At 35.5% G+C, this 25,808-nt stretch overlaps 1 protein-coding gene across 8 annotated transcripts in view; it reads right to left on the bottom strand.

The window, feature by feature from the left end:
- Positions 1-25,808, bottom strand: part of Myo10A (unconventional myosin 10A) — a 95,811-nt gene that overhangs the window by 17,669 nt on the left and 52,334 nt on the right. For 6 of the 8 annotated variants that reach the window (XM_087342532.1, XM_087342524.1, XM_087342525.1 and 3 more), the window contains 17 exons: positions 24,389-24,538; positions 23,891-24,108; positions 21,741-21,851; positions 20,798-21,010; positions 20,186-20,350; positions 19,208-19,450; positions 18,267-18,445; positions 17,661-17,771; positions 17,053-17,180; positions 16,366-16,478; positions 15,512-15,885; positions 14,690-14,979; positions 14,186-14,358; positions 13,500-13,631; positions 13,272-13,400; positions 12,721-12,836; positions 11,667-11,811 (listed from right to left, as the gene is read on the bottom strand). In XM_087342532.1, coding sequence (XP_087198658.1) covers positions 11,667-11,811; positions 12,721-12,836; positions 13,272-13,400; positions 13,500-13,631; positions 14,186-14,358; positions 14,690-14,979; positions 15,512-15,885; positions 16,366-16,478; positions 17,053-17,180; positions 17,661-17,771; positions 18,267-18,445; positions 19,208-19,450; positions 20,186-20,350; positions 20,798-21,010; positions 21,741-21,851; positions 23,891-24,108; positions 24,389-24,538 — 2,990 coding nt within the window. The remainder of the gene's footprint in view (positions 1-11,666; positions 11,812-12,720; positions 12,837-13,271; positions 13,401-13,499; positions 13,632-14,185; positions 14,359-14,689; positions 14,980-15,511; positions 15,886-16,365; positions 16,479-17,052; positions 17,181-17,660; positions 17,772-18,266; positions 18,446-19,207; positions 19,451-20,185; positions 20,351-20,797; positions 21,011-21,740; positions 21,852-23,890; positions 24,109-24,388; positions 24,539-25,808) is intronic. The other 2 variants (XM_087342529.1, XM_087342528.1) reach the window with 2 other exon arrangements.

Here is a 25,808-nt window from a genome sequence, read left to right as displayed (position 1 = left end):
ACAAAATGTAGGCATACTGACACATTTCCCAGTTTCAACCAGCTCTACATTTCTATCAAGAAGATTGAATTCAGCAGTGAGCATACATTCACTGTACCATGACTTCCTGTATGTGTGCTCTGTATTTTATGATTCACACCATAAAAATAAATTAGCTGACATGTCGTATTCACACACTCTAAGCAGAAGTAAAGAAACCTGAACCATTACATAATGTCCAGTCACAACAAATAAAAAACACACGTTTCTGCAATTATTGTAACACCCAAGAATTAACTGTTGCTATGATATGGCTATTGCATCATCACTGAGAGAATGAGTGTATCAAGGTCATCAAGCCACATAATAGGATAATGCTACCAGCTACGGAAACCCGGTTCAATACACACACACAAACACGTTATTCTGCTGCTACGGAAACCAGTTATTATAGTAGTGACTTCCTCATCTGCATTTCAAGTTAAAAACCGTGCAGTTCCTAATCATGACACTAAATGCAACCATCAATCCCAATCACATATGAGTTACCTCCAACATGGGATAGTCTGATTCCCACAGTCAACTTCACTTGTTTTATGTCTTCTCTTAGATACAACACAAAGTAATGTATTAAATCTAATAAGAATATTCTTGTATGTTAAATTCAGAATCAACATCAATCACACTCCTGCAAAGTTAATGAAATCAGAACAATAAGTGACAGTACTGTTACCACAAAAAGGACTTGAACTATAAATTGCAGAGTAATAATTACGCAGCTCATATCACACACTGTCCTACCTACATTAAATCCAAACTCCAAGAAGATTATTCCTCAGCCAAACACCTGACAATTCTCAAGCTGTACAACTAATGTCACAGACGCTTACTTCTGGAATTATTTCTGAAAGTTAGTCCTGAGTACAAAGTATCACAGAGAGCAGAAAGGCTTAAAACTGTTTCCACCCAGATATGACAGCCGTAACAGTCATTTGTATGTATCCAAACATATCGACACTGACATATATAATATTTCCGATCACTGTTGTTCCCTCCATAATCACAGGATAACACGCACCAAATTAAACAATGTTTTCATAGCAGTCATACAACATGAAGAAATCAACGTAACCACAGCAACACTTACTTCAGTTCTACAAAAGTTTAAAGATCTTATGTGATGAAGAACATAAACACCTAAGTTTCTGCACTTTGAGACCAAACAATTTCTTAACGATGTTAACATCCAATGCCAATCAACTGACAATATCTGTCCTCCTCTGAAGAACAAACATAGTATGCTGAAGTAGAACTGCACTGCCATGTGACTTGTAGCAAGATAACTTCACAGTTAGAGACATAACAGACGACTAATTTATCCACAAGCAACACTCACTCCCACCTGTGCTAATGATGTGCCAATAAACTGCATCAGTGGAGCCTGTTAGAAAACTGCTGTACGCAGACAGAAGGATAAAAAGAGATAGCGTAGTGAAACAGCATCCAAAACGTGTTTCAGTTATTACTGCTTTAAGAAATGCAAACCATGAAAACCACAACAGTTGCTTACTACTAGCAGTAGTAGAAGGGGGATTAGAGTGACAGAAGGATAGGGGAATGAAGTGGAGGAGTGGGAAGGAACAGAGAGAAAGGTACAGCAAGGCCATCAGATCTAAAAGCAAAGGATGATGATGATAAAGAAATATTTTTGTAAGTGTGTAATAATCATTACAGAAAGCAGAAACTAGCTGTCCTTCACAAATGTGTTACTGAATTAGCACTATAGAGAATATTTATCCATGCTTTTGAAGTTAAAATGCATGATGAATAATATAAACAAGCAGGCATGTTTTATAGCATATCTAAATAAATATTATTATAATTATAAAAGATAGTAAGCAGTAAGATAACTGTTAATGAAAAAGATTTAAGGTCCTGAAAATATTTTGCTCGTAATTTCTGCCCCTATTATAAAGCTCCTGGTGATAAGTTTATCCTTACAGTACACAAACATTTAATACCATCATTTTCTTATCTTCTGAAAAGATTTCTATCCTTAGTTCCTCCAGGTGACAAGTCACTGTTCAAATTCCATTCAATTCAGCATTTATAATCACTGAGCCATTATTTTTTATACTACATAAACTAAGCAACTGTTACACACAATTTCCCTTTCAATCCTTCTGCTAATATTGACAAATGACCTAACCTTATTGATGGCATGCTTAGAAAACTTTTGTTTGTGTTAAAAAAAAATTCATTCCAATGAAGGTGGTTAGTTGTCTTTGGAGAAATTCAAGGATAACTTCTGCAAATTAACTATAATACTAAGGTACTATCAGCTTATTCTGCTGTTTGAATTTTTTTTTTGCAACTTAAATCTTCCTTTTCTTTGCTTCTTCTTAAGTTTCATAATCCAGCCACTTACTTCTTTCAAGAAAAATGGCAACTGAGCTAAACAATCAGTAAACAAAACTCTGAAAATCCTGAGCAGATATTGCAATTGAGGTTTATAAATATGACATGAATTATGTTTACTGTAAATTTTCTTGGTTAGTATATTAACAGTGATATAAGAATTGAAAAAGCTACTAAACTTCAAATGGGATGAAGATATAATTATGTATGGTCAAAAGGAAAGGATAGTAGAGGAATTGGTCATTTGAAAACTGATCAGGGCAGTCAATGACTTGCCTGAGACAAAAGTGGAATCTTCCATATGTAAGCAAACGAGTGCATTTATTTTAAACTCATGCTCTGACCAGCAGTTAAATCACAAAATGTGAATCAGTATATATTACTACCTAATAACAATAAAAGCATTAGAAGTGCAGTTATTAGTCTGCTTACTTACTCATAAAAGGTGAACAAGCTTTTCAAGTGTACGTAGAGGGAGACAACTTGTTTTGTTTGCCATGTTTACTTAGTGAATGATATAACTGCAAACAGCATGGCAGGCAGTCACGTAGGAGAACACAAAGCAGGAAAGCAACATAGCAGACAGAAGCAAAGATTGAACTAGAAAAGATGTCATGTCATGGCGATATTACTTGACGGCTGATGATGACTAATGTAGCTACGGTTGGGCAGCTTCCTGAGCCATCTGTTGCTGCTTATAATGGTGAGTATCCAGCGTGACCAACAGTGTTGTACTGCATGTTGTCTGCTCCACTACAGCACAGCTATACCTGAACTACTAACCAACTGCCTTACTAGCAGTGATGTTCCATTAGCTCTAACACCAAATTCTTAAAAATAACAACTTAGCTAATTAAATGATTATAATTAAATCTAAAAACTCGTTACCTTGTTCAAAAAGAGGGAGCAAGGGTTCAAAACCCCAATCTCCTAAGAGTACGTATAAAAAGCAAAAAATGAAGTCTAAAGGGAGAATATTGAAACAGGAGGAGGAAATGTGTAAAAATAACAGTGAGTAAGCCACCTCTAGAATAAAGCACAGACTGTTTTGCCTATATTCTTTGTAATGTTCATGTACGCTTGCACTTACAAGATTTTTTACTCCTTTTTTGAATGCAGCTTCTGTCATGCCAGGAAAGAAAATAAACTTAGATGAAACAACTAAGGAAACTCATACTGCAATAATAATGAATTGTAGTTTTGTGACTGAAGTAATAAACAGTCTTAAAGTATGAATACAGCACTTGAAATCAATTTCTATTTCTAGGTATGAAAAATCTCCATATGGTACAAATGACATCATAATTTTATCAGTACTTCCAATTACTTAAGAGTTATAAGCCTTGGTGAAGGATTCAAAGAGAAGACACTATTTAACCTGTCATTACTCCAACAAAGTTTAACTCTTTTGCCACATTTAACATATTGGTGGGAAAAAACATAATTTAGAGAAATTATTCAGATTAGTTTCTACTTCAAAGGGTCAAAATAATAAGTCAGAATCATTCAATGGTTGAAATTTACACCATCTTGCAAGTTAATTGCTGCAGCTACATTGCAAGATCTCTGAACTGGCTATAAGCAAATACATCACCCTCAAGAAATTCTAATCCTGCAATGAGTCACAATGTAAATGAACTGAATGTAGGTCTCCAGTCAAGTGTTACTCTTTTATACAACTGACTTGTGGATAAAATAAAAATAGACTGTGTTTGTTCTCAAATATCAAACTATGAGGCACCAGCTACAGAGGATGCAGAGATTGAAAGGTACAATATTAATTAACTTAACTCCATGGAAAAGCTGACAATTAAAATTAAGCCTGGTCTTGTTGCAACAGGATATGGAGTTGCAGGAGTTATGGAAGGCTGTCATGTATGTTTGTATGTGTGATGCAAAACAGTAGCTCTGGTTGGGCAAAAAGATTGCTTTGTGTAACCTTGACTCAAATGACCTTCTAGTACACGCTCTTTGCTGTGCAGACTCATAAATGATTACCATATAGAGTGAGAACAACAACAAAGGCAAGACCTGCTCCCACGCCTTCCTATTCAATTGTCATTGTTGTTAGTCACTGATCCTTTAGATTAAAAGCCTCACATTTGCTACACAAAGCTAAGTTTATTGTTTCAGTCTTTTATAAACAGACTGATGAAGAACTTGGGAGTAAGTACCTGGCCAAATGGTCTCAATGTATTAAAAAACAGGAATAAAGTAATTCTAGAAATTGAATTTATATTTTGCATTCAGGAAACAGAAAGCACCCACACTGGTTCTAGTCATGACACACGTGATTATCAACATTTACAAGGAATATATTTCACTAAAGATGGAGGTAGTAGGTTCCACCTGAACATTGTAAAGCACCTAAAAAACTATGCAGCTTTATAAACATTAGACCACAATTTAAATTTTTATTGCCATTATAACCTCAAATACCATAAGTTCATTAAATTTAATTCTACCGACTCATAAAATGTTCAATCAAAGAGAAATAAAAACTGATTCACTGTAAATGAGTAACAGATAATAAACTGGGGCATAAGATGTTAACAGTGACAATATATATTAAAGTATATTCAATATTCCCTTTGCTTTAAGATAATTCTGAATGACTAACTTATATTTCCAACATAATGTACACTCAAGATCAAAGCAAACGTACAACTGTACGACCCAATTGTAAAGTAATGACTCAAAGTTCTGCAATTCATTCAAACAAAAAGTCATACCACATGTTCATGTACCGTTTGAACATTTTGCTGTGATTACTTGACTCCTGTTACTGGCTTCTTTACCTACATATAAGACCAGTAATATATAACACCCAGTTTGTGTGGGCTTTCTTAGTTGTTATTAAATAATTATTTACCGTATGACCTCATATAAATTATAATTGGCATATTATGTGTTTCAAGATAGGATTTACAGTTACTGATAAGTTAAAGGTTGAAAAGGAGAAATTTGGTTTCAAATACTGCTGAATAAAAATGGAAAATGTAAGTTCAAAATCACTCCTTCAGTGAGGATTAACAGAAACACAGTATAATAATGTACCAAATTAGGAAAATGCAATAGGGGATGCATATTCATTTCCTGGGTTGTTTAAGATTAATGTATCAAATGGAGAGTTCATGCCACTACCAATAATGCACAAATAAACTCAATGAATACTGGTTAAAGAATAACCTTCAAAGTTTCAGGTATATGTTAAGAAATAAAATTAAATGTAATGTGAAACAAGGGCTATAACAAACTCACTCCTGGATAAACAATCCTCCTTGAGCTAACCAGTTACTCAACAGGTGAATAAATTCACTGCTTTACTACAATTTGCCACTGGACTCTATCCTGATTCAGGTCAAACCAGTTCACATTTTCAAACCTCATTTATTTAAGATTAAATTTAATATTCTTCCACCTCATCTAGGTCTCACAAGTTGCCTCTTCCATTTTGCGTGTATTTCTTGTTTCCCATGTGTTATAACCCCAGCCCACCTGACAATCTTTGATTTCATCACCCTGTGGTGAAGAGTACAAATGACAGTGTTAAAGTATTACTGATAATACTGGAGTCAGTAATATTGGCCAAAGTATAATTTGTTTTTAATTGAAAAAAAACAGCAGCATCTACAGTTATTATAGGATACGTTTATCTTACCAAAGCAAAACATCTTAAGTTTTAGATTATTCACATCTAACTAATTTACATTGGAATTAATACTGAGTTTCACAAGAATTTTTTTGTTTGTTTTGCAATTTAAAAGATGGCTATGGAAAAGTTGTTTAGTGTGATAATCCAAGCAGGAAATTGATTTGATGCAAACAAGAGAATTACTTACACAAAACCAGAAGCAGAGTAATTCAGCATAGGAAGTCAAGTGGAACACAGAACAACAAAACTGTGTAACTTTGTATCGCATCGTTAAACATCTGCACTTTCTACAGATTATAGAAGGACTTGGTATGTAACAGATTATAGGCAGTTTAAAAAAAAGAAAAAGTATTTTACTTACACCAAGCTTATCTCTTCCATTTTTAGAGACCTTAAAAGTGTAATGTTTATTTTACAGAAAATTGGTGGTGTTATTTTAGAAACACAAGACTAAATATCTCAACGTTATTAGACTACTGTTCTTTTGAATGTACATATTGTAAAAAAGTAACATATCTCACTGAAGTAGGTTCTAAAACATTACTGAACAATTAATAATTGTAAAAAAAAACAGAACTGAAAGGTTGTGACAGACATGACTGTGTAATAATTTAAGTGCACTGAAGGTGGCTCCACTGAGTTGAAACATGTCTGCCACCTAAGTGAGTAAAAGTTGATGGAATTGACTGCAATACTGTATACCAATTAAACTTGTCAGGTGTGTCCTACTAATCCATAATATGCATAACATTTTTATGTAGACATATTAAAAAATGTACTGAATTTTGTTGAATAGTATGAAAGTAAAATATAGTTTTCAAAACATACTGTTTCAACGAAAACCTGCCAAAAAAATGGGGCATAACCAACAAGCTCACCTCCATATGCAAAACAAGTATTGCCTTTTTTGAAAAACAAACAGTTGCTCAGCTAACTCCCTGCCTTTTATGGAACAAGATGTTTAAATGCAGTGTTCACAAGAGCTCCACTGGTCCCTATCTTGAGCCAGATTTATCCAATTCATACCTTCAAACCCAAAGATCGATTTTAATATTGTTCTCTCATATACACCTTAGTTCTCAATGTTGTCTCTTCCCTTTGGGTTTTTTGATGAAAATTTCAAAAGCATTTCTCACATCTCCCATTCACACGACATGTCCTAGCCACCGCCTAATCCTTGATTTGATCTCCCCTCCTCATCCCATGGCTCTGATTGGCCAATCCCCTTGGCTTGATCCCACTTCCTAATACTACTCACTTCAACCCTGAAGATGGAGGGAGTATGTTCCTCTGAAATGCTGACATACAGCCAAAATACTACACAACACAACAACCCAGAAGACCACAACCTATAACTTACATGAAATTTTTATCTAACATAATTAATTACAAAACACTGAAGACTGTCATAAACTGAATCACCGTAAAGTGATAAGCACTGACTGTAAACTACTATTACATCTAGATCTCATTAAAGCTTCACAAGTTACAAGCCAATTAAAAATTAAGTTAGTCTATTTAGTGTGGAGTAATTAACAACATACCTTAATTGATAAATCAAATAATTAAATCCTCAACCTATAATATTATTAGGTACAGTATAGAAAATTGCACAATTATATCATGAAAACACATCTTTACATGTGATTCAGAATTTCTTTCTTGTGTGCAGAACCGCAACACTATGAAAATATGTAGCAACTGATCATTTTATTGTAATGTTCTGTATGTAGTGCAGGTTAAGTTTTTCGCTCTAAAGTCCATTCTAGTATCCTTTCGTCTCAGTCAATTTCTACCACTCCCATTTATAGCTTTAGTGACTACGTGCCTCACACTTCTGCACACAATCTCACTGTGCTGTACTAAATGAAAACTGACCTCCAAAAGGAAGAAAAAGCCCACTGTAAAGCTACAGACAAATGCTTCCAAGGTTCTTGGTGAAGGGTAATTAGAGTAATGACAGTGCAGGTACAATTTTCATGCATTCAACAGCTAGGTATGTAGAATACTTGTTTATAATAGCCAAAAAATTGTCATTATAGGTCTATGTTGATGTCTGCAAACTTCTGAAATGCATAGGCAAATGCATGCTCCAAATTTAAATTAACAATAACAACCACGATGATAATTTATTATCCAATGATATATTTTAAAGCTAACTTTAAACTATTTTAGGCGTAAATCCATGACTAGCTGATATATTTGCAAAATGCTGTTTTGGTTTTAATACGCACCTAAAATTATTGAAGGAGAATTAAGTTCAAAAGGTCTACCTAAAAGTACCTTACTGCACAAAATAACAGCAATGACCAACATTATTTGGAGAGCAAACTTAAATTAACTTAAATATAAATGATTCTGAAGGAGGGCAAATTGCATGCCTGTTGTTAAACTCTTGACATATTCAACATAAAATAAGTGTGACATCATTCTTTGAAATACTAAGAACACATACAGTTAGGTGGTAAGAGTACTTACAACAGCAAATGCTGAAGCTGTCGTCCTTATGAACGGGAATGTAACCACTGCTAACCATTTAAATGTGTTTAGGCATCCTTGTGCACACATACACCATAAAGCACTTGCATGTCTGACTTCTATAAATGTGTTTAAAGAATTGGAACATCAAACATACCACTGACTATGTTTCAATACACGTATTATACAAAATGAACTTTCTAAACGGCAGAACCTAGAACTGTTACAGAAGACTGAAAAGCATGAAGCCAACATCAATGTTCAGTGTTTGTCTCCTATTTGGAATGTCGAATGTTTGACTTCCGGATTTGGCAGGAGTTAGTTATATTTTCATATAGTGAAAATTAAATCAGGGCAAAATCATAATATAAGAAATGCTAATAAATTTTATAAAATGTGGCCCACTTAAAATCAGTTCAGAATTAATGTCTTCCTGTCTTCTATCTACAAATGCAAAGATTAATATGCAAAACTATAATTTTGCCCATTGTTAACATAAGTGTACAACTTGGCTTCTTCTTCCACAGGAGGAACAGAGACTGGGTGTCTGTGAACTAAGTGTTGAAGACAATATCTGAACCCAACAGAAAGGAAGCAACAGGAAAATATAAATTATTATATTATAAGCAAGCTTCATTATTTGTTCAAAGAATTTATCACTAAAATACTTTGTGCATTTCTTGTTCTTCCAAAGTAAGCTGTGATAGAAAAAAATTATCTTGCAATTTTTGGTAATATTTTTTTACAAGCTGACATAACCTCAAATCCTACAAAGCTGAAATAGGTATTATAAATGCAAGTCAGTAAAACTGTCATATTTCTAGTGATATGTAACTGCACATTCTATTTGGCTTCATCCATATAGTTAAATGAAGGCCAACACAGTTCACCCTTTAACTGAAACCAGAATAACAAGATGGGCAACAAAATGAAAAGATCAAAGTTCTACTGAATGGTATGTGAAGGTTAACTACAGAAACAACATCCTATTCAAAACCAGTACTGCCTCAAGGAATGGTATAATCATACTGGACACCTGCAATTTACTTTTAGTTTAAACACTGACATTAACTGTTTCATGCAATTGTCAAACGGGAAAAATTCTTCCTCCTAAGATGTTTCCACTTTATGTGGGTCACCTGACAACCAAGCCTCTCCTTCTTCCTCTGCCTTCAGACAGCCTCTCCTCCACATCAATTTCTACCTATGTTGCTCTTTCTTTCCACATGACATTTCTTGTAAGGCCACAGTTTCAATAATTGGTAACAGTTCTCGCAGTGCCTTTTGATATTCTTGTTTCTTGTGCAAGGCATTCAAAGAGACTTATGATGTGCATTCAAGATGAGCTCTGACATCACCCAACTTTTATTTTGTTAATATTTGATAATGATATGTTTGGTTTTCTGTCTATTAACCTACTAGTTATTCTTGTTTTCCAACGTGCTTCTGAATAATGCTTCTATTAGGAACCTGAACACTGACAAACTTTCTTCTGACTCTTCCTAGCAGAAATAAACTTCAAAAGATTCATATGAAAACAACTGCTGCTAAAGTGTAAACCTAATCACATCCTACACAAAGGAATTCTTAAACAAGACTGTCTGACTCGATAGAGTAAACATCACTCACTGTCCTAGCTGACCAAGTAAAAAATGTAGCAGCCATGCAGTGAATGAGCAGAAAGCCCACGCTCAGGCATTACATACAAATATTCTCCTTGTAGTTGTAATCCTTAAACAATAGATTACATTCTCAGACTACAGAACTTGAACTTTTTGCAATGGTTTGAATTTGATTACAGTCTTCTGGGTTATTGGGTCATGTAGTTTGTGGCCGTATATAAACATTTTGGTGGAACATGCTTCTCCATGTTCTGGATTGAACTATACATAGCAACAACCCAAAAGACTGCAATCTCAATTCTTAAAATTTCTGATCTTAAGTTTGATCTTCTAATGGCTACAAAGTGCTGGTATCTGTAAAACAACTACTTGATATTGTAAAACCAATTTGTAATTCACTGTGCTAATTTCTTACAAATACCTGTATAGGCATCTGAAGTTAAAAAATGTATAGGAAAATAAATTTTTGCTTTCTAAATATTAATTAAACTGTAGTATCCATTGACACATACAAATGTGTTTCCTAGGGTCAAAGATCAAGGTTATATGTCACATTACAAGAGACTGTACACTGAAGACGACATAATAACAAAGGCACACACAACAGAAACAAGCCAGATGCTACATTTCTGGGTTAATCATAAAACTACAATTACCAATTATAGCAGACTCTAAGAAGAAAACCAAAACGCCATGACCCTACTCCTCCCTGTTGATGCTTGCAGAGTGAATTAAACCTATGTTCATGTCCTGATGTGAAAATGGTGATTTCACTGTTATGGACGTTGCACTGTAACCTTAGGCTGTGACCTTCACATTTGTGATCTCTGGGAAGTGTCACAGTATTCTGGCCCACAAGGACAGAGTCCTCCGATGGTCTTAAATATTCTTTTAAAGTTTCACGAACCAATGGCTATACTATCACATTATTATACAGAACAAAATGTTAAACTCTTAGCTGATCAATGAGACATGTTAATGTATTTAAAAAAAGAGGTTCTTAAAAGCTATTTAGAAGTGATCATATTGGAAACCAAAGAATCAGTGAATTAAAATATTAGACATCTTAAATAAAATGGTAGACTATATGTGACTGATTCAATCATTTACAGTGAATAGAAGAAAAGTAAATTTGACAAAAGACTTTACAAATACAGACCAAAAGGTTGTAAAAGGTGAGGAAGACTGTATTAAAACATGAGGAAAAAATGTAAAAGGAACTTGTCATGGCAAACTTAAGGAGACTGAAACATAAGATATTAGTAATGACAGCACATCCTGACTGAGATCTAAGCTGGAGACATTCTGTTTGTCTAGTCCAGATTCATCTGCTGAAACAATAGCATCATCCCTGTGTAACGAGACAAAATAATAAAGTTGAAGATTTCCATCTTCTGGGTTGTTGCGCTGTGTAGTCTGGTCGATGTTTACCAACGTTTCAGAGGTCATACTGCCTCCGTCATCACCGCTGTGAGAACCTCAAGTTTTACAAAATAATAAAGTTGTTTTCCTACCTTTTCATTGTCAAGGCAGTATTTCTCTATCATGGCATGGATCTGGTTAGCTCGATGTGAGTACAGTAAGAAGCGGATACCAGATGTTAGCACCAGCTGTACTGCACTTCCCTTTGGCACACAAGTTTCAGAAATTTCTTCAAAGCTGAAACAGTAATAGATGTGCATCTGTCACCTCTGAGACAATTTGTAATACACACGAAGAACACATGTTTATCTTCCATTATCATATGTATTCGACCATTCTCTGAGACCTCATGTTCTAATATGCATTTATCTTAAAAACATTTCCTTTAAAATTATGAAAGAAAGATTCAAACTGGTTAAGTAATGGACTTATTTACCAAAATGCAAAATGTTTAGAAGGTTTCTGTACTCAAATTACATATAGAAACTATAATTATAGCCATTTAATAGGTGTGAAAATCAGCTGCTCAATATGCATTAATATAAAGATGTTTGATAAAGTGCTGAGGAGAATATTTTAACATATGAGACAGGATGGAGAAAATTACATAATGAAGAGCTTCATAATTTGCACTTTTACAACATATTAATTGTATGATTAAACCAAGGAGGAAGAAATGAGTGGGGACAGGGCATGGTACATCATCAGTTTCACCACTACACTCACTGACATTCAGACAAACAGATGACACCCAATTCACTCAAAAAACACTTGTTGAGTCAATGAAATTGTGACCATGGCTTTTTTCTATGCCAGAATAAAAAAAATGAGATTAACAAATTTTGAAAGCAAGGTTTTTCACAGGCAATAGAATAACATTCACAATGTCCCAAAACAATAAAATTACACTGAAGTAGTGTGCAATGCTAAGACCACATACTGAAACACACATACCTAGAGATACACAGAAAATGATGGTGGCAGATGCCACAAAAGCACCTCTGCATTCAACACTAGAATTCTAGGATGTGATCCATGAAGAAAGATAAATAATCAGAGAAATATAATGAAGAGTACACAATCTGTTGAGTACTCAAATTTTTCTCATCTAAAATTAATCTGTAAGTTATATTTAATAGGCCTTACCTAAATGCATCCAGCACCTGCAGGGCATCTTCTATAGGCCCTTTTTCTCGACGCACAAGTCGAACACCAGAGTGTGAAATTGCCAATTGCTGGACTGCCGGATGTTGATGCCCACCCTAAATAACGAGATGATTAAAGCTTCTGAAGAGAAAAACACGATTGCAGTGTAGTGAATGCTGTACGTGTGCATGTGCTTCTGATAACGTTACATAAAACTGTTTTATTTTATTCTAAAAAAAAAGATCAAGTCATAGCTAAACAATAACTTGTGTGATTTCAGGTTTTCAAATTGGCAAGTATAATGACAGCTGTCTTTTGGGTTGTTGCAACATTTAGCCTGGTAAAAGTATACTGATGTTTCAGAGGTGCTTGCTGCCACCTTCACCAGGGTGATGATCAATCTGATGATGTAGCAAGCGCTTCTGAAATGTCAGAAATATTCAACCAAACTACATGCTGCAACAACCCAGAAGACAGCAATCTTCTTGAACTAGAGTGGCAAAGGTGTGATGTTCAAGTCCAGCATAAATGTAACATGTCACTCAACTTACTGAGACAGGAAAGATGCGAGAGAAGTATAACGGCCAGTCCTTTGCCATGTCAACAATATTCTTCTTGATTGTGACTTTCTGATGTGAGGAGTGAAGATTATTTATTGTCACTCCATAGCTATCCAGCAGCTGTAACAAAAGAATAGAGAAAATTCCTCTTTTCCCAGTAATGTGAGTAAATATGTCTATTTTCTAAAATTTGTAACAAATTGTGAAATAATGATGTACCTTTCTCATTTTGGAACGCTGTTCTCTGCTAACTCTGATGCAGTTGGTGGGATAAAGACAATCCTGAACTACTTGGCAGAACACCAGATGGAGTGCTAAGGGACTGCCCAGTGTCTCACCTGGCGCAAACACCTGCAAATGCAATGAGATAAATGTGTAGATTAGAATGGTTTTATCTGATTCAAGACAGGGTCCAGTGTCAGACTCTTGTGAACCATTAATACAAATTTGAGTTCCATGAAGAGCAGGAACTTGCTGAACAACTACAAGTTGCTCAAAAATCTCTGATCTACAGAATCAGTTATGAATAACATTAACAACCACGTTCCAAAAGAAACTGATAATTATGAAATGACAAAAGGTCCTCAACAGTGATACTTTATTATAATATCAAAATTTCCTGCCTTTTATGAATCCAAAGAGGTCAATTACAGCCTGCCACTGGTCCCTATCCCAAGACAAATGAATACAGAATAAATAAATATAAAGATGTACCACACTTACCTTCCTTTATTCTAATTTATACCTTTAATTATTGTCTTTAAACTAATTGGAAATTCATTTTTATTTAATAAGCCATTTTTGAGGAAGACATCTCTCACATAAACAGAGTCTAGATCTAGAGAGCTGAAGGGAGATTGTAAATATCTCATAATGGTCTCTTGTTCAGCTTGCTATGAACTTACCTCCTTCCTGACACAAAGTCTCCAGGTAACTCTGTTGTATGTGAAGTATGCTGCACTACTAGGCCCAAACAGCTTCGTCTTCACCATCTCCAGGTTTTTGCCATGGTCACGCCGCTCCATGATGAGAGGAGGTGCTATGTCCAATGGTTGCAGAAATTCTGGAGATTCTTCAACTGACAGAGCACAAGAAAGTACAATTAGAAATCCATACACAATGAAATGGGGGATCTCTAGCGAAGTTATTGATAGGATTAGTTAACGGAGCCTGTAGTTTATACCCACACCCCTACTTACAGGTGTAAGGTATACAGAGATGGCAAAAAATAGAATGAAGTATACGAAAACATCTGTTATAAAAATGTTCACAAGATAGTAGTTTTATTGGACCTGAGGAAAGGTTGTGGCAAGACGGGAAATGTTGGACAAAGGCTTTGTTATGAGATGACTCACAAAAATAATTCATCTGTAAATAATGACAATAACAGACTGAGATACATTACTCACTCTCAATCCTTTCCATTCTATCGGTCAGATGTGTCGAGACAGACGATCGGCAGTCTCTGTCTACTCTTGCCACACCTCCAGACTGTTCAAACATGTCCCTCCCCCTGAACGCATTATTTGTGTGCTGTGACAACTGATGATACTGACTACTGTTATATGCATTGGTAAACATATCATGGTCATTGGAATGTTGTTTATTGTTGTGTTGGTACATTGCTGAATCTCGACTTGTCTTCACGGGCTGGATAGGTAGTGGGGGTGACCTTGGCTGGGGCAATGCTGTATTTTGACTGTGAAGTGTGAGCAAACAAGCAACACTCATAATAAATGTAGTTAAAACACTAATGCAATTATTTTGCTACAGTTTATTTTTAATCATAAACATAAAATCCTTTTATACCATTTTCCCTATTACTCTTTTTTTTGTATGGTTAATACTGGACCATAACCAGATTAATATTATGAAAGTAATCTATGTTCACTGCTGTTCTCTTACTTGGTAACTACTCAATGCATGAAGCAATCCTAACCCTAAATACAAAACACTGGGCAATGGTAATGTACAGTTTTGAGATTGAAATAAATAAGAAATTTCATTATTTCAATATAGTTTATTTTAAAGTGAAGAATGTGGTATTTATGATGAATTTATAATTGGAGCTAAATAAGTAACTCCAGCAAAACCATTTCAAACTGTGTCTGTGCCATCCTTTCATTACAGAGTTCAAGAGAAATGCACATGAAGTTACCGTCTTCTTGTTCCCCTTGCCTTTAAGCTTTTCTCTGAGCACATGACCTGTTTTCCATCAAACACACACTTACCCTTGAGAATAGAAGCTGCCAGTTCTGGAGGCAGCTGGCGGTGATGTCTCTATGAAGTGTGGCGTGACTGGAGGTGGGGGTGGAGCTGGTCTCCAGTTGCCACTGTTATTGTTGCTGACAGGCTTCTCACCCCAGCCACTCCCAACAGATAGAGGGGCTTTATCCCATCCACTTGGCTTGTCCCAACCACTACCAATAATTCCAGACTTGTCCCATGCACTACCAGAAATACCGGGTTTGTCCCATGGGCTTCCAGACATCCCAACTTTGTCCCAACCACTACTGGATATACCCGTCTTATCCCAAGCACTACCGCTGCTCAACACAGCTGATTTATCTTCAAATCGTGGTGTGGTTTTTTCCATCCGTTCTACCTGTTAAAAAACCATATACTAGCTCCAAGATAAAGCATTTAACAATAAAGTCAAACCAAATTAACTATTATTATAAAGATTATGAAGCTACTATGTGGTAGGATAATTAGACTTATAAATTTCTGGAAAGCTACTAGGTACTAATTTGCATTAACACAACCTCTATCTACAGGGATAGGAGATTTAAACCCCTGTACTATAGGGCTGCCAGCCAGATTATTATCTTCGGATATAACAATTGAGTGGCACGCTACTGCAATGTACGAACGCCTGGACTGCACATAAACCACGATTTACAGCCAACAAAGGTTACATAAAACTTGAAGACAGTTGGTAAGAAACATTGACCCAGTGTTAAGGATGTGATGTGGGTAAAATACACAAGTCTTTTAAATGCTGTCCCATCCTTTTATACATAATTCATGACGTCTGGTTCCCAGTCTACAAATAACTTCCTGATGTTAGAGTCGGTTCACTGACCTGACTGCGGACGATGTTTGTCTGCTGCACTTCAGAACGTTCCTCTTTGCTCACACCCCTCAGTGGAGTTGATGTTAAAATGTCAACAGAGTCTACAGAATCCCAGCGTCCAGCTGCAGAAAATTAAATTTTTTGATCTTGTTTAATGTTAATTCTTCATTTTGTTTTCTTTCACAAAAATTCAATACATTTTACTATTTACTCCAAATTGCATTATTAAAAATAGTCCATCAAACAAAATTACTAAGTACACTAATATTCATCATGAGGACCAAAGAGTGTAATAAATTCTATTAACTCTAACAAATGCTAATAACAAACTATATATATTATAAAATTAAAATTAAGACTACAATAATATAATAGAATATTTTGATGGAAAATAAATCATAACAGAAGTTCATTTGTACATTTTTTGTAACTTCATGAAAGTAATAGCAGCATTTTTGAGCTAATAATGTTCCACAAAGCTGAAACAGCAAACATTCTTTTCTTGAAAATAATAAACATATAATTTTTGATAATATATATCAGAGTTTCTCAACTGGGAGCCTCACAAATTGTCTTCCATTTTCTTGCACGACGATACATGACCCTTTCAGTGGATCTAATAGTTTGGAATTAATCACAGTTTAATAAAATTAAATTAATCTGTGCACATTTATATAAATGGTTGCCTGTTCTTACCCAACTGCTGCTCCAGCATCAATCTTCTGTTGTCCTCCAGTTTTTTAACAGGTCGGTGAGGACTAGGTGGAGATGAGTCATCTCGTTTTGAGGGGATCACACCAGGCTTCTCTGGCTTATTGCTTGCCCTTCAGAATTTCAGATTTTCATTAGTTACATGCTACTTCTGCACTGTTTCAACATGCATAATATATTTTCATAACACTGCTGTACTTCTGAGTGTGGACTTCAGGGTTATAATATGTGGAGTAAATGTAGGTGTGTATAGAAGAGATTAAAATAGCTTTAAGGCACGTTTACATTTAATAAATCACTATATTAACAAGAAATGCATACACAGTTCTGAGAGATTAGTCACAGAATGCCATATTTATGTTAATAAAATGAATTTTGAAAGAAACAAAGGTTCATTGCTGTGTACACAAAAGCCTGCCACCAGCCCATATCATGAGCCAGAAGAGTCGAATCCACACCCCAACCCTATTTTACTAAGATATTACAAATATTTACATTCACTTTTATGGCCAACGCTAAGCTGAACTAATAAATTTCTTGATAAGACAGACAAAACTGAGTGTGTTTGTGCAGACTATGTCTTTTATAGTTACCTGAGACTGTGATTGGCGGTGACCATTTCAAGTTTTGTTCGCATTTCACTGCTGATATGCAGCTTCCCTATGCTGCCTGGGCTTGGGCGAGCTGCCCCAACTTCAAACGCTCTGTGAAAACATCAAAATACATGTCATAGACAAGTACAAAACATAACAGATATAAATAACTGGATGAAACTCTTGCATATCAATTAACACAAATGAATGACTAAATTGTGAGATTTCAGCTTCTCACAGTGGCAAGTATAAAGACGACAACTTTCTCGAATACTGTACCATGTATTCTTGTAGAAGATAACAAACATTTCATTAAATACTTCATGCCTCCATCACTAGGTTCTTCTAATATGCTTGTTGACCATAATGTAAACAGAAGTTTATTCTCATTTAAATAAAATCATTATTTCAAACTGCATGTTAGTGGTATGTACATCTACATGTCTTGAACGTAAATAAAAAATAGAGTATGACATAAAAATTGTGTATGTTACAACATTTTACTGTTATTTCTATGACCTGGGAAACAATTTCATTAATAAAACGGCTAATTTTGTATATGTTACCAACCACACACAAAAATCGCATGTATTGTATTATCCTCACCTTACAGAATTCTTGTCTTTGCCATCAAGCAGTCTGTGGTGACCTGCATTCCCTGATCGACTATCCTTCCTACTTACTCCTGCATTGGCTGGTGGTGATCGTTCATGACTGGCAGCACCAGGTGACCCAGTGATTTCAAATTCTTCCCACTCAATACCTTCTGACAGCTCACCAAATTCCTGCAGAAATAATGTATCTTCATGAACATCTAATAATTCAGTTGGCAGGACAATTGAAAATAAAAGTTCATGTCAGAGAACAGATGTAAGCCAGACTTCTGAATAGCTGCAAATTCAAACTCTGCTGCGAACATGCTTTTGTTACATTAATGTCACTGCACTGACTCTGATTTCATAGCTACCTAGATGTCCCCTCCCGAACACTAGATACATTAAATGATATGTCATTAAAATCAACAATTTAGACTTTGTAGGTTATGTAACAAGATTCAGTACCTGAAACCACATAAGTCTGAAATAAATTATTACTGAAAAACACATAATAAAATATACAATTAAAAAAATAAATGTTATATATTGAAATGGTGAATTGGCATATAAACAGTGACATGCATATCCATATCAACTGACAAGAGCAAGTTTTTATGCTGAGATCTGGAATTAAGAACTGCTGTAAATTAAAAGCAAAGTTATTTGTAACTTCATCAAAAGGCAATGATAATAATGATGAATAATAATGTTTATTTAGTTCTTAGTTTACTTAATCTCAACTGCAGAAATTATTAATTAAAATGAATAGGAGAATGATCGCAAATGATAAACTGGGAAAGGATGATAAATGATAACTATTTGACCATGATGCTATAATGATGACAACATTTATACAAGAAATAACTACAGAAAGTAATGCATGAACACTTTTGACAAAACTATGTGAGCAAAATTTCCAGAGCATCTATTTCAGTTGAGTACTAAACAAACCTGTGAGTTTAGCTGCTGCTGTGGTGTTGTTTTGCGCTGATGCTGTCTCATCTTGAACTGCAGAAAGCTATCTGAACTTTCATCTTGATCCGTCTTAGGAGGAGGCCATCGCCACTTGCCGATTCTTACTGTCTTGGCTCGACCATAAGGATCCAGGAAGGGGCGTGTTTCTGATGGATCCATGTGTTCAGGTGGTGGGGGCATTGGAGGGGGAGGAGGGGGTGCATTTCCAGAAGAATTCATCTGTAAGCATAGACACAAACCAAAACTATTACCATAATATAAAAACAATGGTTGTTAAAGTAATAAAAATATAGAAAACCTACTCGTATAAAAATTCTCTGCTATGGAAAAACAACTAATATAGCAATAAACAATTCAGCTAGGTTAAAATATACAAAATATAACCATTCCTATTCTTGGACTTTGTGATTCTCTTACTGATTTGGTTTATAAATATAATTTCAATATCTGTCCTGATGATGGAAGTAGCAAACACCTCTGAAGTGTCTGTAAACATCTACCATACTACATAGCACAACAACCCACAAGACAGCCATCTTCATACTGGTCACTGTGAGAATCTGAAATCTCACATTCTTATTGGTCCGCATAGTGTTGCAACTGAAATTGTATGTTGCATTGCATGGCTTCTATGCTGTTGAAAGTTTTGTTGCATGATTTTAACACTTATGGGAATATTTCTCAATTTTAAGTACTTATAAGATTCTACAAAAGTGTTTTGTAAATTTAACATCCAGCAATTTTTGTGAGTTTTATTTATTCATGCACGCAATAATCTAATACACAGTTAGTTGATTTTTACTTTAAAATTATATTCTTTTAGGAATTACCTAACTTTCTGGCTGGCTCGCTGGCTGACAGACTGACTGACTACACAAAGCACAGGAAAAGAGGTAAGATATGAAAAGACAAATCAGTCACTAAACACACACATTAACATCGAAGACTGCTTACCTTGTTTGAGTACCCAGATTCTGTGGAGCTTCTCCTGGACTTGAGTTCACTCAGCACATTAGTGAAAGCTGCTTGAGGGTTGCCTGAACCTGCAGTCTTGGTAGGGCTGAGTTTCCGAGTGGGAGATAGACGCAGCTGGTTTGGAGGCGACTGCGAACGATGAACCTATAGTAAGGCAATCAATCCTCTTCTCAAATATTGTAACTGTGTTAATCACCACCAGATCATGCAATCTTATAAGCACATTACCACTATACCTATTAAATGTAATACAATCATGCATTGAAATTGCTTCTGTTACATTAGTTTGGAACATATTTTCTGTTCAAATGTAATCAACGGTTAATGTTTTCACTTTTATGAATGTTAAAAATGTGGCTTAATACAAACTAACAAATAATTTCTTTTACTTCTTTTGTTCAATGAAAGGCTGATTAGGAGCCATTTTCTTGCTTTTGACTCTTACTGCAACACCCGTCATTCCTTCAGAGAATTACTTTATTTGATGAAAGATTAAAACTCCTACCTAGTCTAACTTTGGACTTCAATGCTTTAATTATGTTAACTAATTATGCAGATAGGTTGCTATTTTCTGATTAATCTTGAATTTACCTGTGCTTTGACTGTAGTTTCATGTTTGACAAAATTTGGGTTCTGTTGTTGATATGGTGAAGCTGGATTAAAGTGGGACTTGGGAGGAAGTGGAGGGGGAGGAATCTGCTGTTGTAGTGGCATGCCTGTTGAGACGGGTGCCATCGCAGCACTAGAACCACCTCGCTTCTCAGTCGACCACAGTTCACCATTCTCTGGCTCTCTGAAGGATACCTCCAACAGTAAAACCATCTCATTCTCTCAGCTATTCACCCATTAAATTATAATTTATTCAGTCACAACAAAAAGCTTCTGAAATGCATTTCAAAGTGACAACATGCAGGAAAAGTACTAAACAGATGTAATTCTAACTTTTGTACAGTATAAGTTGTGCCCTGTGAATGCAGATGATTTTAATATTTATTTTAAATATGTACATGTGTTACATTTAAATAAAATTTGAAAATATTAGTATGGTATTTGAAATTACACTCTGAAGTATTCATCACGAATGGAAACATTTAAGTTATGCTCTACAGTATGTAAGACAAGTAAGAAATCCTTTAAATTATAAAAGAATCATAACAACAGAATTTAAGTTTTCAAAATGAAACAAATTCAAATTAATTTTCAGCCTGTAATATTTCATTATATTTATATATGGTGGAAAAGAAAAAAATCTGTCTCTGCTACGGATCAAACCCGTTATCCAGCCCTTGGCCAATCACTATAATGACCAAGCATCATGGCTTGCATAATTGTAATATCCATTATGATTACAAGTAGCACAGAAAAAGTGTAGGATGTTAAACTATGAAAACAAACCTACAAATTATGACAATTAAGACAAGGGCATATAACATAGGTACTTCATACTTCAGAGTGCTTATGGAAGTACGGGCGAAAAGTGAAAGGCAATAGGAGCTCAAGACGAGTCAGCGGATGAAGAACATGCAGAGAGTACCTTTGAGTTCCTGCCTAGTGTATCAAATGTTGGGGGCTGCATCAGCCCTGCCATCTGGTGAGAGAGAGGAGGAGGAGGAGCAGCTCCTGACATGCTGAGCACGTGCATACCCTAGAATAATCGTGCGACACGTGTCACCTCTTTCACAGACAGAAGCCAGAAGAGAAATGAAACCTATCCATCTTCACCTTGAACCATTTTATACATGCCTTGAACTAAATGATATCACAATTAAACTTCAGGAACAAACAGACGAGGACACTTGGAAAATTTTGTACAATCAAATGTCTTACCAAGTTTTAACAACTGAATTATTTAAACAGCTGGAAAGTGTAACTGAAGATAAATTACCATTATACAATCACTATACTAGAGCATATATTGGAATGGAAACCTTTACGCAAAACACGAGCTGATTATGTCTTCACAAGTTTGAAGCATTCTGCCATATCATTAATTTCCAAAATGAACAGAATTTTCGAGTATTTCCTACAATCTGTCTCAGATTGATATAGTTCTAACAAAATAATTAACCATACAAAGAAAATTAAATTACAGTTGTTATAGGTTATTAACGTACAACTTATTAGGCTGGTTATCTGTGTTAGAAAAATTCAGTTAATTGAGGAGCATGAAGTGTAAATGATTTAGTGTCTACGTATTTTACCATCTTCATTTATAAATGTATGAACATCAGATTATCTACAGACTGAAGCTGCACATCTTCTTCAAAATCATATTTAATAATACTGTAATAAAGAAATATAAAAACATCATTGCATTCTCAGGTAAAAAGTAAAAACAAATCCTAAAATTCGTGTTTTAAAAGAATCTATATTCTTCTAAAATATAAAGTTCTTTCTTTATGGTGAGAATGAGTTTTATTATTAACCAAATTACAGCACTAAAACATGTCAGAGAAATAAGACGTTTGGTGTTCCATGCACCAACAGACGTTGGAGAGCACTGTTTATGAACAGAATTGCATAAATCCAGGATCATGCCACTGTGAAATAACTGTTAAATGTTAGCTTCCTCAATGTCACCATTTGGTTAAGTATATGTGCATCCCACAGAGAAGAAAAACTTGCATCACATTGATTCATGGCACACACAAAAGGTGCAAAATGGTACGCATGCAATAGCACTTCAAGACTGGTGCAAGCTACCACCAATAATGTGCATAATTTGCAATGGGGAAATATATGTCCACAGGAAACAAGAAAAATAATAATGAAACCAAATCAAGAACTTTTACAAAAAGAACAACTAATTCTCATTTCTGTATACATTAATTGGGTCCGCAGTGGCCACGCGGTCTGAGGCGTGGGCCTTGTGCCGCTTGGTCGCTGGGACCGTGGGTTCGAATCCCACTCAAGCCATGGATGTTTGTCTGCGTTTTTCTGTGTTGAGCTGTCTTGTGTACAAGTAGAGACCTTGCGATGGGCCGATCCCTCGTCCAAGGAGTCCTACCGAATGTCTATACATCAATCCAACGAAAAGTTGGGACCCGCAGTGCTCAGGCACTTGAAGAACGGGTCGTCCCCAGTATCCAGTATACATTAATTCCATGTTTAATGAATTCATAGGTTAATGAATTTCAAAAATTAATCTTCTTTTTTCAGTGTAACTAATTATTTTTAATTATAATAGAAACATGCCAGGCCTTGTGAATATCTTCAGTTCTGCCCAATGCCTCTCCTAGATCCCTTTGCCGTGTGTACCACCTTGTTTGGTACATACTGTAATCGAAGCATTATCCATAGTACGTTTTACCTCAAAATATCTTGCTGTTCATCATAAAAAGTTGTTCATCTGCATAAATAAATTATGTACACAAATTTTCACAAAACAAGAAATTTGTAAGTTGACATTATACTCTTCATTGATTTGGTATTTTTATAAGACAAACATTTTATACCACTTAAGTTAAAAACTGTATAACACATGAAAAATGGAATTTATTTTATGCTTTCCATGATTCACAGTTGCCAAAGGGTAAATTAAATAATATAAAATATGTTCAATGAATTTTGTACAGCTTGCTTCCAATGACTGTGATAGTTTAACTTTCTGATTTGTGTGGAGTGCCTCAATGTCTGGACAACTCATCCATGTGTATTGATGGACTGAAGAGGATGAGTACTCACTGGGGTTTGCTGTTGGGCTGTCAGAGTGGGTTGAACAAGCATCTGTTGCAATGCCTGATTCTGCGCAAGCAGCTGCTGCTGGATTTGAATGTTCTGTGCCATTGCTGACTGCAGAAATGCACGCTGCAGGTTCTGCTGATACACTGCTACTGCTGGATCCACTCCTGCAGAACCTGCCTGCTGCTGTCCTGGTGTTGGAAATGTTGGAAGGCTCATACCTGTACACAGAATAAAGAAAATCTTGTTATATCTAAATGGTTGATAAAATGGGATAGCACAGTATGGCGATTTACATTCGGAGTCCACTAAGTTTGAAAAACTCACTGGAATTATGAAACTTCTTGACCAGTTTGAATTCAGTCTTTGTTTCATGCTTTATCGAATGGGAATAGCAGATTTGAAGCCTTGAACTATGGGGCTCTGATATTCAGAAATCACAGAATGACTAAATACTGAAGCAACGCTTGTAGTCTACAACTTTGCAAGTAATTACTGTACCTTGCATGTTGTATATTGGAATTGGCATGAAACCAGCTTGGTCTGCAGACACTGGAGTTGAGTAGAATTGTGGCATGGCAGCCATAGCTTGAGCAGCACCAGCCATACCCCCTGCAGGCCCCATGTATGTTAAGCTACCAGATGACTGGGCTGAATAGCCATCAGGACGATGATAAGACAGGACAGCCAAACAAACACACAGGACATACAGAAAGCACCAGGTTAGGCAAGTTCATACAGTTAAAACACACTCAACAGGAAGGTAACGCAAAACAAAAGCTATGTGAAGTTTAAGGGGTCAGAAAATCTACCACATTAAATACACATATAAAGAGGAACCATTTTCTGTTTGCTATACTTGGTAACATCACATGCAGATCTGTGTGGCTGGCATATCAGCATCAGATACAATTAACACTTCTAGGTAACATGAATAAAATACATAAGGTAGCCATTTTGTCTGTGTCCCCAATCATTTTCAAACAAAAGAAATAAAAAATCTTATTATACTTCTAAAATTAGGAAGACAGTTAGTCACTGACCTCTCACCACAAAGCCATGGGTTTACTCCCAGGACAGTCCATGTAGGATTTGTGGTAGAAAATGTCACAATAGGATATAGTTTTCCACTCTCAATATCATTCCACTGATGCTCCTTATTCAACCATATTTTATCTGGGGGATGCACAATGGTCCCATCAGCAAATGTAGTTCCACAGACACACTCATCATGACAAGAAACAAAAATTTCCAGTAAGGATTAATTCTCAGGAAAATTTACAGAGGATTTAAATACTGTCCATATTTTTCAAGTTCATCTTTATGCCATTTGGTTCTTAATGTGGTAAATAATCTGAGCTCTAAACTTCTATATTTTGTAAAACAATATAGGATAAACAAACAGTACATGCATGCTTTGCAAGCAGGTATTACAGTTTTACAGAAATATATTCATTCACATTAAGCAGAAAATAGAACATACAAGAAGCCAGACCTTTACTCGAAATACAACGCTAACTACACATAGCAAGAAAAAAATAATTTTCTTCTTCTTCTTCTGGTACAATTTCCATTTTATACAGATCAATGGATGAAGTCTCCACCCTCTCATCTTTCTGCAGAATTTCCCTTTCGATTTCTTGCAAGCTCTTCCTTTCTTAAGTATAAAAGGAGTCTAAAACAATGTTGTTAAGTACCTACCAACCTACCTGACTGACTCCACGGAGCAAGATGTCCCCAGCTGGACAAGATATTCCATACCATTTGTAGAACCCAAAAGTTCATCACTGTTTTATCAAGAGCCTGGCAGTGGACCTTATCCTGAGCCAGATACATCCAATCCACACTCTCATATCTACTTTAATATTACCCTTCCAATCCATGCCTAGGTCTCCCAAGTGGTATTCATTTCTCATCCATA

Source organism: Zootermopsis nevadensis, unplaced genomic scaffold (genome assembly GCF_977971745.1).
Source record: "Zootermopsis nevadensis isolate Lab colony 2312 unplaced genomic scaffold, Znev_1.0 Znev_ptg000003l, whole genome shotgun sequence".
NCBI lineage: Eukaryota > Metazoa > Arthropoda > Insecta > Blattodea > Termopsidae > Zootermopsis > Zootermopsis nevadensis.
The sequence above is the reverse complement of the archived record's forward strand: the minus strand, read 5'-3'. Positions and strand labels throughout refer to the sequence as shown.